Genomic DNA, 12,761 nt, shown 5'->3' with positions numbered 1-12,761 from the left:
TTTTTAAATTTGTTACTTTTTTTTTAATTGTCATGATTCAAATTTATCTTCATTATTTCATATTATTATTTGATTTACAATTATTATGATATTTTAAATTTATTTTTATACATGATAAATCTAATTTAAATAAATATTTAAAATCAAATAAATAATTATTAATTTTAATTATTAATTTTTAATTGTTAATTTTTAATTGTTAATTTTTAATTGTTAAACAATTTTAAAGATATAAGAAATAAAATTTAAACATATTTTTATTAATTACGATTTTTTTTTAATTTCATCAATAATCACTTTTTTCATTTATCACTTATTTTTGTTTCTGATTACATTATATAGGGAAAACAAAGATTAAAAGTTCTAGAGATAAGATGTTTCAATAGTTATATTTTCAAGATAAAAATAGTTGGTCATATTTTTAATTATATATGAACTGAGCCATCCATTTTAGTGAATCTAGAATGAATAGTGTGATTCTATACAAGAGTTTAATATGTATTATTAATTAATCTATTTTGATTATTTAATATTAATAACATTGATTTTTATGCTTATGAATCAAATGATATTACAATAAAAAATAAAATATAATAAATTAATATAATAAGCAAAATATTTCTATAAATTATATGTCGATGGAAACTAATTATTTCGAATATTAGCATAACAATGTAGTTCTGTTGCAAATAAATTACTCCTCATTTTAATAATCTAAAAATTCTAATTTTTTATTTTTTATTTTTGTATATATTTTATATCTTCATATTTTTTATTTTATGTTATTAACTTATGTAATTTTTAAATTATTAAATTATTTTTAATAGATTATTAAGAAATTATTAAATTATTATTAGATATAAAATATCAATATATTATTATTTATTTTATTATTATATTATTATATCAAAGATATTCATGATTATTATATCGTTTTAGTTTTTTTTTTAAATAATATGTTTTTATTATTAAAATTTATATTAAAATATTATGTTTTATTAATAAAATTTAAAAGATAAGTATTACTAATTGAATTGTATTATATTTCACACAGAAAATGAAATATATTTAATTAAAAGATTTTTATTTCTCAGTAATAATTTATCTCAATATAATAATAACTAATCTCATAATAGAATTAATTATTCTGCTTCGATCAGCTACAAATAAATGACTTGAAAAATATATTACAATATATTAAATATAAAGCATAAAATCTTAAAATACAATAATTGAATATTAAATTAATTCACAGTGAAAAAAAACAGCTATATTATTTTTTATACATTTTTTTTTATGTTTTCAAAATCGGAACTTTTAACCCGAACTTTTAAATCTTCTATACAGATTATAATATTTATATAATACATGTTTAATTTTATTAGAATCTAATTTTTATTTTTTTATTATTAATGTTTTTTAGAGTCAAGAAACTGGTGGTCATTATTCAGATACAACTGCATCTGCTGGAGGCTCGGATGATGAGGGATCAACTGCAGCTACTGATGGCAGTACACTACGTACATCTCCGGCAGAACAAGTGAGTTACTTTTCAGTTTGCTGAGACAATTTAAGGTTATTTGTCGTTTACTTTTTGCTATTATCATTTATTGGTAATAAGCAATACAAACAAGAAGAGGAACAATGAGAGAGGGCGGAGGGAGGGAGATTATCGAAAATGTTATTGTAGGTGGTAGTAATGTTTGGGATATATTTTATGTTAGGGTGGTAGTGGTGGTAGCAAGGGTAGCGAGAGCGGTGGAAGCGAAAGCGGAGGAAGTGCTGTAGACAGCATGACGGGGGAGCATAATGTATCGGGAAGGAGCTCCGCATACGGAGACAATGGTCCCGATTCTATACCTCCGATTGGAGGAATTGGAGTCAACCAAGCACCACGTTCCGAAACTAATTCCGTGGGTCTTCCCGCGGCTTTCACCGTAAGTGCTTTCGTCACTGCGTTCGTCGTTGGCTGATTACTGTTTTTCATGGTTATTTTGTATCCAATGTTATGTGGTGAATAACAAACGTTTGTTTCTGATCTTTTTTCAAGTGCTGTCTGTGTTTCATTCATCTTGTTTGTCCATTTGCTCGTCTTTATTCGTGTGTTCATTCGTTTGTTTGTCCGTATTTTTTTCTCACGGTAGACTCTCGATATAATACATATTTGTATTCATACAGTCAATTTCAGTTTCATTTTTTCTCCATCTTCGTATTTATATATCGTATCTTGATACATTAATTAAAAAGTGTATTTTTAATATCTATTTTATACATATATTATATACATATATTATATACATATATTAAAAGGAATATTTAAAACGAAAGTCTACCGTAAATGAACTTACATTCTTCCTATTTTCTTCTTTTCTCTTATATAGCGCATTTTATTATTTTGTGATAAAAAATCAAGATAAATTAATGTTACAATGATAATGTGTGATTTTTTGTCCAGGTTACCGAACAAGAAGAAGGTACGGAACAAGAACACGTAATAGAACAAGAAAATGATACAAGTTGTGAAATCACTGCAAAATTGCATACTATACGATTATTATTACTCGATAAACTCATGCGATTTATACCAAATTTGATAAATGTGCCTGGTGTTTTGACTATTCCATTTATGCAGGTTTGTTTAATTTTTCATATTTTTTAAAATTCAATTAATTTATAATTAATTTTTCTTATTTCGATTAATTTATAATTTTGAATTAAATTTAATGCTTCAAAAATCTTAATTTTTCAGGTATTATTAATATTAACAGCTGATTTAGATGGACAAGAAGAAAAAGACAAAGCTTGTGTTGAACGATTACTTCGAATATTGGTAACTGAATTAGAAATGGATAAACCGGATACAACTAACATATGGCAACGTAATAACAAACGAGAAGTTCATTTAGTTATTATGCGATTATTAAGTGAGTTATTATTATTTAATTATAAACTTATCATGATGAATAATAAGCTATTTGTTTTTGATATATATTTAAAATATATATAATATATTTAAAATTTGTCTAATACTAATAGGTGTTTTAATGTCTCGCTCAAAACATACTGCTAAAACACAAGCAGAAAATTCGAATTTTATTTCTCAAATGGCAGCTACAATACTCAATAAAGCTGGAGTAATTGATTATTGTTCGACTTTATTAAAAGCATTGCTAGAATATTGGAAAACGTAAGTTTTTTTTATTGGATATATGCATTTAATGATAAATCGTCTAATATACTGATCAATATATTTTCTTCTAGAACATCAACCGAAGAAACTGATACTATTCTTGGCGGTCAATTACTTAAAGAACATCTTACAGCCTCTTTACCAGACATGTCACCGCTTTTTTTGCGACAGCATGTAAAGGGACATCCTAGTGATATATTTGAACCTTATCCGCAATTATTAACAGAAATGGTGCTACGATTACCCTATCAAGTATATAAATATGCTGAAAGTAATTCGGCACAGACAGCTTTTGAACAACCTTGGTACTTTTATCTTTGCGAATATATGATGTCTTATCAAGCACCACTTGTTAGAAGACAAGTGCGCAAATTATTGCTTTTTATCTGTGGTAATAAAGAAAAATACAGACAACTTCGTGATTTACATGCTCTAATTTCACACATTCAGGTAAATTAATTTTTATAATCTTTATTGTATTTTTCTTTATTATATGTATTAGTAGGTATTACATTATATTTGATTACATTATATTTGATTTTTTTTATAGTCAGTACAACAATGCTGTACCGCTGGTGGATTTGATTCTCTTCAAACTCATTCTCATTCTATTAATTTACCATATGATTCATTAGTAGATTTAATTGAACACTTGAAATGTTGTGTTGAGATAGCTACAAGTCGTACAGGAAATTGGCAACGATTCTGTTTAAAACAGAATACAGTATTATCTTATTTGTTTACTATATCAACACTTTTAGACGAAGGTGTTAGTCCTACAGTGTTGCAACTTCTACAATGTGCTATATGTTCGAACAATAAATCAAAAGAAACGAAAGATATTAAAACGAAAGTAAGCAAAACTATCTTTTATCTTTCTTTTTAGAAAAAAAAAAAAAGAACGCACACGATATATAATAGAGAAAAAGTGATAGGAAAGAAAAGAAAAAGATTTGAGAAAATTTATATTTTAAATTATTATTTTACTCCGATAGGAACCGAAGTCTGGAACTATAACAACGAAAGAGAAACGAGAACGTGAAAAATCTGAAGATTCAGATACAGAAGCTAAATTTGAGGAAGCTCAATGTTTAGCTTTAGTTGAACAAATTCAAAAACAAGTTTCTCCAAGCTTATTAATGAAATTCATTCAAACTTTTTTACTTGAGACAAATAATACGAATGTTCGTTGGCAAGCACATTCCTTGATATTGGCTATTTATAAGTAAATTTATATTTTTTTTTCTCTTCTTTTTATTTAATTTTCCTAGCGTTTGTTCAAATTAAACATTTTAATTTTTTTTTACTAGAAATTGTGGTCCGGCAGATCAAGAAGTTCTATTAGACTTATTGTGGCAATTATGGCCTTTGTTGCCAGCTTATGGTCGAAAAGCGGCACAATTTGTTGACTTGCTTGGTTACTTTTCTCTAAAAACTCAGCATGCAAGTAAAAAAATGCACAACTATATGGAACAAGCAGTTGCAGTATTACGCGCGCAAAATCAATTGCTTGCACGTCATCCAAATGCAAATTTATATGCAAATCTTGCTCAGTTCGTTGAATTAGATGGATATTATTTGGAAAGTGAACCTTGCTTAGTATGCAATAATCCTGAAGTTTCAATGTCGACAATTAAACTTTCTTCAATTAAAGTTGATTCAAAATTCACAACAACCACGCAAATTGTAAAATTGATCGGTAGTTATACGATTAGTCGTATTATTCTTCGCATAGGTGATTTAAAAAGAACAAAAATGGTACGTTCGATTAATATTTATTATAATAATCGATCGGTTCAAGCAGTAGTTGAATTAAAAAATAAACCGGCTATGTGGCACAAAGCTAAAAAGATTACACTAGCTCAAGGACAAACAGAAATCAAAATGGAATTTCCATTACCGATTGTCGCGTGCAATTTGATGATTGAATATGCAGATTTTTATGAAGATATACAGGCTTCTTCTGAAACTTTACAATGTCCACGATGTTCTGCGAATGTACCTGCAAATCCTGGCGTTTGTGGGAATTGCGGGGAAAATGTATTTCAATGTCATAAATGTAGAGCAATCAATTATGACGAGAAAGATCCATTCCTTTGTCATGCTTGTGGTTTTTGCAAATACGCCAAGTTTGATTATACGCTTACTGGTAGACCATGTTGTGCAGTTGATCCTATTGAGAGTGATGATGATCGAAAAAAGACAGTAGCGACGATTAATACTTTACTCGAAAAAGCTGATAGAGTATATAAAACTTTAATTTCGAATAAGCCAACGTTAGAAATGTTATTGATTAAAATATCAGAACATCGATTGGATCGTGGTTTGGTAGAAGATGGTGCAGCAGCAGCAGCTGCTATTCAAGTATCAAGTGGAAGTACTCAAGTAAACAGAGCTATACAATTACTTGCTCAAAGATATTGTGGTGAATGTAAAACTTCTTTTGAAGAATTAAGTAAAATTATACAAAGAGTTTTGGCTTGCCGACGAGAACTTGTAGCATACGATCGTCAACAGAGAGGACAAATTATTGCCAGTTGTTCATCAAGCAATGATACAATTGCTACTGGCAAAGAAGAAACTTCGACAATAGTAAATGTTTCTCAATCGATGTCGACAGTGACAAGACCTCATTCACAATCTGTTGTCGGATACGTGAATCCGCAAACAGTAGGTCGTTGTTATGGATGTGCAACTGCAGCTACAGAACATTGCTTAACCTTATTACGTGCTCTTGCTACTAATCAAGTAGCTAAAGAAGTTTTGTGTAAACAAGGATTAATCCAGGAATTAGTTGAGCATAATTTACGCAAAGGTACTGTACAAATGCAGGAAGAAGTACGACAATTGTTATGTCTCGTTACTAGAGACAATGCTCAGTCTACTAAAGAGCTTTGTTCTTTATTAACTTGTCGAATCACTTTGACACTTCGTGGTCGCGTTGTTACATCAGATTTATCATTAGCAGTGCGTCACGAAATGGCGTTATTGGCAGCTTTGATTCAGAAAGAGGATACTTGCTGGGAACAAAAATTACGTTGTGTCATGCAATTATTTTTGATGGCGTGTAAAGAATCGAAGAGTCCTGTTGTCATGGAAAGTATCATTTTACCGTGTTTAAAAATATTGCAAGGTCTTGTGAAACCAGAGCAACCAGTCTCAAAGAAAACTAAAGAAAAAAATATTGAATCATTGGCAACTGTTCAACCAATTGAAGGTATTACTATTGATGTAAATAAATGGTTGAATGGCGATTCAAAACATTCGTATTCCGAATGGATTCGCCGTATGCCTACTAGAAAAATAGAACAATCTTCAGGCAAACCAATGAAGAAGGAAGAAACTCGAGCACTTTATTTAATGGAAAAATATGGACATAGATGGCATAACCGATGTTTAAGACAGCACGGTGTTCAACCATTAAAATTAGCTGATGGTGCTTGGTTGAAGGAAGTTCTGTTTAATCCAAGTTCACGATTAGCACGACAAGTTGCTTGTAACATGATAGAAAGTCTGTGTCAAGGTACTGAACGAAAAAAAGAAGTACTTGTTTTACTTACTTGTTATTTAGAAGAATTACGTACAGCTGGCGAAAGTAGCACAGAATTTCTGACATTATATCAAAGTTTAATCAGACAACCGCCTTGGAAACAATTTTTAGCAGTACGAGGTGTTATGACTTTACTTGCAGATCTTTTAACAAGAGAAATCGAAGAACTTCATCGGCTGGAAGAAACCACATTAACTAGTGATTTGGCACAAGGTTATTCTTTGAAAATGTTGACCGAATTAATAGCAACGTTTCTCGAACAAGAAAATATTAAACAGCAATATAAAAGTCGGTTGGTAGGTGCTGTACTTAATGGTTATCTATCTCTAAGAAGATTAGTTGTCCAACGAACAAGATTAATCGATGATACGCAAAAAAAATTATTGGAACTTCTTGAAGAAATGACTACAGGCACTGAAGAAGAAACTAAGGCTTTTATGGCAATTTGTGTGGAAACAGTACAAAAATGTAGCATCGAAGATGTCTGTACACCAGTATTCATTTTTGAAAGACTTTGTTCGATTATTTATCCGGAAGAAAACGATGTAGGAGAGTTTTATTTAACTCTTGAGAAAGATTCACAACAAGAAGATTTTCTCCAAGGTAGAATGTTGGGAAATCCTTATAGTAGCTTAGAACCTGGCTTAGGACCCCTTATGCGAGATGTAAAAAATAAGATTTGTCTAGATTGTGAATTAATTGCTTTATTGGAAGATGATAATGGAATGGAGCTTTTAGTTAATAATAAAATTATTAGTTTGGATTTGCCTGTAAAAGAAGTATATAAGAAAATTTGGGTACCAGAAGGTGGGGAATGTGACGCTATGCGTGTTGTATATCGAATGCGAGGATTACTTGGAGATGCAACTGAAGAGTTTGTTGAAAGTTTGAATGCAAACAGCGAACAAGAAGTAAACAATGAAGAAGTATATAAAATGGCAAATGTTTTAGCAGATTGTGGTGGTCTTCAAGTAATGGTAAATAGATTAGCGGCTATACAAAATGTCAATCGAGCTCGACCGTTGCTTCAAGTTCTTCTTAAATTGTTTCGACTTTCGGTTAAAGTGAAAAAGAATCAAGAAGTTTTAAGTAAATTGGGAGCAGTAACAGTATTTCTCGACGTTCTTCAACGCTGTCTTGCAACTGAATCAGAAAATTGGCAAGCGAAAATTACAGAACAATTATTAGAAATTATGGAAACGATTTTAACGCATGCATCCTTATCTACACTTGAAGCTTTTTCACATACATCAAGTGGACCGGAGCATATAAAAGCGCTCCTTTCTTGTGCTCAATCAACTGCAGTCAGACAAAGTAATATATTGCCACAACTCGCACGTGTATTAGCCGCTCTTACATATGGCAATCGTGAAAAAATGGCTCTTCTTTGTGATTATTTTAAACCTGTATTAAATTTTTATGAATTTGACCATGAACATACAGCAGAAGATGAACAAAAACTTGAACTATTTTGCATTCTCACTCAAGCCATTGAGCGCAATGCCATTGGAAACACTCTCAAAGATTACATTATAAGCATGGGGATCGTAAAAGATGCTTTCGAATATATAACTGTGCGTGCTCCTTGTCTTAAGCCTACGCTATTACGAACGGATAGTGATGAATTAAAAGACTATATTTCTAAACCTGCGCTTAAATATATTTTACGATTCTTAACTGGCCTAGCAACGGATCATGAACCAACACAGTTGGCGGTATCACAATTTACAATCAGTATAATACATAGATTAGAACAAGTATCTTCTGATGAGCATGTTGGATCTCTAGCAGAAAATTTATTGGAAGCATTATGTACAAACAAACGCGTTGCTGAATTAATAGAAAAAGCTCGACAACATACACGTAGCGAAAAAAAACGTTTGGCAATGGCTATGCGAGAAAGACAGTTAGGTGCATTAGGCATGCAAACAAATGATAAAGGTCAAGTAGTAGCTAGTGGAGCAATTCTTCAACAAATGGAAGATTTAGGTGATGAAACAGGATTAGTTTGTGTTATTTGTCGCGAGGGATACAAATTTAAACCAAATATGGTAAGAATCTTTTTTTTCTAAATATTTTTTATCTTTGCAAACATTATATATTTTTTTGTCTTTATTCTTGTATTTAGGTTTTGGCCATTTATACATTTTCAAAACGTTGCAATGTTGAAGAATTTGAAACAAAACAAAGAAAAACAGTAGGATATACTACTGTTACACATTTCAATGTTGTTCATGTAGATTGTCATATGTCTGCAGTAAGATTGGCACGTGGCAGAGATGAATGGGAAAGTGCAGCATTGCAAAATGCGAATACTAAATGTAATGGACTCTTACCATTATGGGGTCCTCAAGTTTTAGAATCTGCTTTTGCTAGTTGTTTAGCAAGGCATAATACTTATTTGCAAGAATGTACGAGTCATCGCGACATATCTTATCCATCAACTGTTCATGATTTGAAATTGTTATTGTTGCGATTTGCTCAAGAAAAAAGTTTTCATGAAGATAGTGGAGGAGGAGGTCCACAATCAAATATGCACTTGATCCCTTATTTAATTCATACTGCACTTTATGTAATCAACACGTATGTTAAATAAGAAATTTTTTTATCTTATTTTTCTTCATATGTTTATATTTATTTCATTTAATATTTCATAATATTTAAATTTTCAAACTATATAAATTTTAAAAAGATATATTGTTATATAATACATATAATATATAAAGTGTATTGTTATATAATATAATAATTATATAATAAATATTATAATATACATACATATATATATATAATATTGTTATATAAATTATTTATATAATTATTATAATTATATGACATATATATATGTATATAATTTTTTTATAGCACACTAGCAGACACTCGAGCAGATAAAACATTAATTGGATATTTGGAAACGCCACCAGGTTCTAGTTGGCTCGATAGTTGTTACGAAGCGGAAGGACCGTTTTATCAGTGCACTATGTCTCTCTTGCTTCATTCACCGGCTCGTTGGAAAACATATAGAATAGTTCATTTAAATAAATTAATTGTTCTTGCCCATCAACGATATGTTTCGCCATCGGGTCCGACAAAAAATATTGTCGATGTTACTATTAAGCATTACGCTGTATATAAAAACGCCTTAATCTTTTTTGGACTAGTCGATTGTATTTATACTCATTTCTTCAAGGTATATTTCTTGTTATTACTTATTATATATAATATACAATTCAATCTAAGTATTATTAATTTATTAATAATTATTTAATTTTTTATTTAATTTTATTATCTTCTCTTGTTTTTTCATAGAAAGTTAATATATTGTCCGATAATCAATGGCCATCAGTTTTGGCTGAATATATCAGGCATAATGACGAAGCTATGTTAAAAGCCTCGGAACATGTATTAGCTACATACCGTGACGAATTGTTACCCTGTACATCTTTCGAAGAATTTTGTGATGTTGTCGGTAAATAAAAAGAAATATATATAGCATGAATAATGAAAGTAGAATATGCTATAATTATTTTTAAGAAAAACAATTTTTTATTTTGTTTTTGATCTATTTTTGATAAAAATTTCTTCAAATGGATTTTTTTTTTAAAAAGTTTCTAATGTAGTATGCACATTTATCGATCTTCTTTACAATGATATTTTGCAATAATTTTTGTTATTTTTTAGGTTTATTGGACGAAATAACGGATCCTACATATATAAGTGACATTTTGCGAAGACTCGGTTAAAAAAAATAAGACGAATATTGCTGAAGAAAATGCACTCTTTTACATATAAATATAATAATTTTCTCCGAATTCTCAAGTTTCGTCCATTTTATTTTCTTTATTTCACACATGCGCATACATATACATACAACATAAAAATTAATTGCTTTTTCATATGTTTACAAAGTTCCTTTTTTTTTTATCTCTATCACTATAAATGGAAATAATATACTCGCTTTGTAAATTGCGAGTTATTTTTTGCTTTTTCGATAGAGAAAATCAAATTGGTGTATTGCGTGTTAACACAATTCTATAATTGTACGTTTAAAAAAAAAAATATGTGCTTTAATAAAATACGAAATATCGTATTATAATTTAATACTTCAATCCAGTAATATTTATTTATGCTATATTCTGATTTGCAAATGAAGAAGTACAAATATTTTATTTTAAATACGAATATATTAATTATTATTTTTTTTTTTATATATAAATTTATATTAAAAGGATTCATTTTATCTATTTTTCTTTTTTTATATTATACATATTATTTTATTCTTTTATTATAGATAAAAAAAATATATCCATTTTACAAGTAAATTACATAGTGACAAACTTAAACTAATCGATTATACAATAAATACAGAAATTATAAGAGAAAATTATTAAAAAATTATTTATCTTTCGGTTTATTCAAAATCGATAGAAATAATTAGATTGAAATAATTCAATTTATTTATATTAGCCTAAAAAGATTCTGCATAAAATTACATAACATAATGTGTAATTTTTTATTTTTTGATTATAGATATATTATTTTTGAATTAAATAAATCAGAGTTATATTTTTTAAAATTACCCAAAATTATAAGTTATATGTTAAAATAAGAAAAACTTCAGGGTATTAAAATTGATGAAATTAATATCGAAACATGATCAAATATAAAAATTTTAAAAATAAAAAGAGAGCGAATAGAACGTTTCTAACAGATATAAGTTTTTTGTAGGATTTTTAATGACATCATGAATAACATAATATATATTCTATGTATCACTTTTCCATAATTTGATAGTTTTATCATTTTCAAGGGCGGCTGAAGCTATAATGTTATCGGTCGGATGACACGTCGTACATAATACCACATCTACAAATCAATAAAGAAATCAAAATATGATATTTCATAATAAGATATATAACTTATTTATTATACCTGTATGACCTTGCAGTTTTTGAACAATTTCCTTGGTCTGCAAATTCCAAATATATACCATATTGTCTTCTGAACCCGAAACAATCCACTGATAACATAAAAATTCAATTTAATAATGATAATTTATATAATTAAAATATCTAATAAGCATATTGCTTATTAGAGCTTATAAGCACATAAAATTTGCAATATAACTTACCTTTCCTCCTGTAACTGAGAAATTTGCAAAAATACAATATTTTTCATTTTTATGACCTGTATATGTTTTCAAACATTTTCCTTTGCTATAATCCCAAAGCTTTAATGTATTGTCCAATGTTGCTGCTAAAATGTATTTTCCATTTGGTGAAAATTTTACAAAAGATACAGGAGGATTATCATCATCAATTAAAGTCTTTAAGCATTGACCAGATGCTGTATCCCAAATTCGACTAGAGTAATTGTATTATTAATAACATTTCCATATTTTTTAAGAATTCATATAAAATAAAATATGCATACTTACCATAATCCATCATAACTACTAGATACAATTAATGATCCATCCCTATTAAAATGAACTGCACTTACAGGATCTGAATGAGCAGGTAATGTTTTTAGACATTTTCCAGTTCTAACATCCCATATTCGAACACTTTCATCAAACTAATAATATTCATTGAGTTAATATTATTCATATATTTATGCATGCAAATCTTTATAACTTATACAAAATCATTTGTAAAAATATTTAATATTAAATTAATTGCTGCTTTTTTTTATTTAATTTTAATTTTTTTTTAAATTATTATTTTTATTTTCATATTAAGTTTAATTTATTATTTTGAAATATATATTATATTCTTTTTCTATCTTATATGTATATTATTCAGGTCTACATATTATAGAAGATCACATAAATTTTTATATTAAAATACTTACAGAACCAGAAACTATTAGATTTGACTGTGGATTAAAATTGCAACAGAAGACATAATTACTATGACCTTTTAAAGTTTTTAAACATTTTCCCTACAAAATAAAAAGAATTGTATATAAATTTATTATAATTTAATTTTATTTCATTTATCTATAATAAAAAAACTTCAT

General features: G+C 28.4%; 2 protein-coding genes across 6 annotated transcripts in view; one reads left to right on the top strand and one right to left on the bottom strand.

Moving 5' to 3' along the window:
• LOC102681426 (protein purity of essence) overlaps positions 1-10,849 on the top strand; it is a 33,597-nt gene extending 22,748 nt beyond the window's left edge. For 4 of the 5 annotated variants that reach the window (XM_006617667.2, XM_006617669.2, XM_006617668.2 and 1 more), the window contains 13 exons: positions 1,424-1,540; positions 1,725-1,937; positions 2,456-2,632; positions 2,750-2,924; positions 3,037-3,187; positions 3,262-3,640; positions 3,741-4,043; positions 4,186-4,415; positions 4,501-8,791; positions 8,869-9,323; positions 9,606-9,930; positions 10,050-10,209; positions 10,422-10,849. In XM_006617667.2, coding sequence (XP_006617730.1) covers positions 1,424-1,540; positions 1,725-1,937; positions 2,456-2,632; positions 2,750-2,924; positions 3,037-3,187; positions 3,262-3,640; positions 3,741-4,043; positions 4,186-4,415; positions 4,501-8,791; positions 8,869-9,323; positions 9,606-9,930; positions 10,050-10,209; positions 10,422-10,483 — 7,038 coding nt within the window. In that variant the 3' untranslated portion in view covers positions 10,484-10,849. The remainder of the gene's footprint in view (positions 1-1,423; positions 1,541-1,724; positions 1,938-2,455; positions 2,633-2,749; positions 2,925-3,036; positions 3,188-3,261; positions 3,641-3,740; positions 4,044-4,185; positions 4,416-4,500; positions 8,792-8,868; positions 9,324-9,605; positions 9,931-10,049; positions 10,210-10,421) is intronic. The other variant, XM_006617671.2, reaches the window with a different exon arrangement.
• Positions 10,654-12,761, bottom strand: part of LOC102681996 (protein will die slowly) — a 3,728-nt gene continuing 1,620 nt past the window's right edge. Inside the window, exons 5-9 of the mRNA XM_006617672.2 lie at positions 12,594-12,683; positions 12,178-12,317; positions 11,872-12,103; positions 11,673-11,760; positions 10,654-11,606 (exon numbers count right to left, since the gene is read on the bottom strand). Coding sequence (XP_006617735.1) covers positions 11,506-11,606; positions 11,673-11,760; positions 11,872-12,103; positions 12,178-12,317; positions 12,594-12,683 — 651 coding nt within the window. The 3' untranslated portion in view covers positions 10,654-11,505. The remainder of the gene's footprint in view (positions 11,607-11,672; positions 11,761-11,871; positions 12,104-12,177; positions 12,318-12,593; positions 12,684-12,761) is intronic.

This window comes from Apis dorsata, unplaced genomic scaffold, assembly GCF_000469605.1.
Source record: "Apis dorsata unplaced genomic scaffold, Apis dorsata 1.3 scaffold_323, whole genome shotgun sequence".
Classification (NCBI taxonomy): domain Eukaryota; kingdom Metazoa; phylum Arthropoda; class Insecta; order Hymenoptera; family Apidae; genus Apis; species Apis dorsata.
The sequence above is the reverse complement of the archived record's forward strand: the minus strand, read 5'-3'. Positions and strand labels throughout refer to the sequence as shown.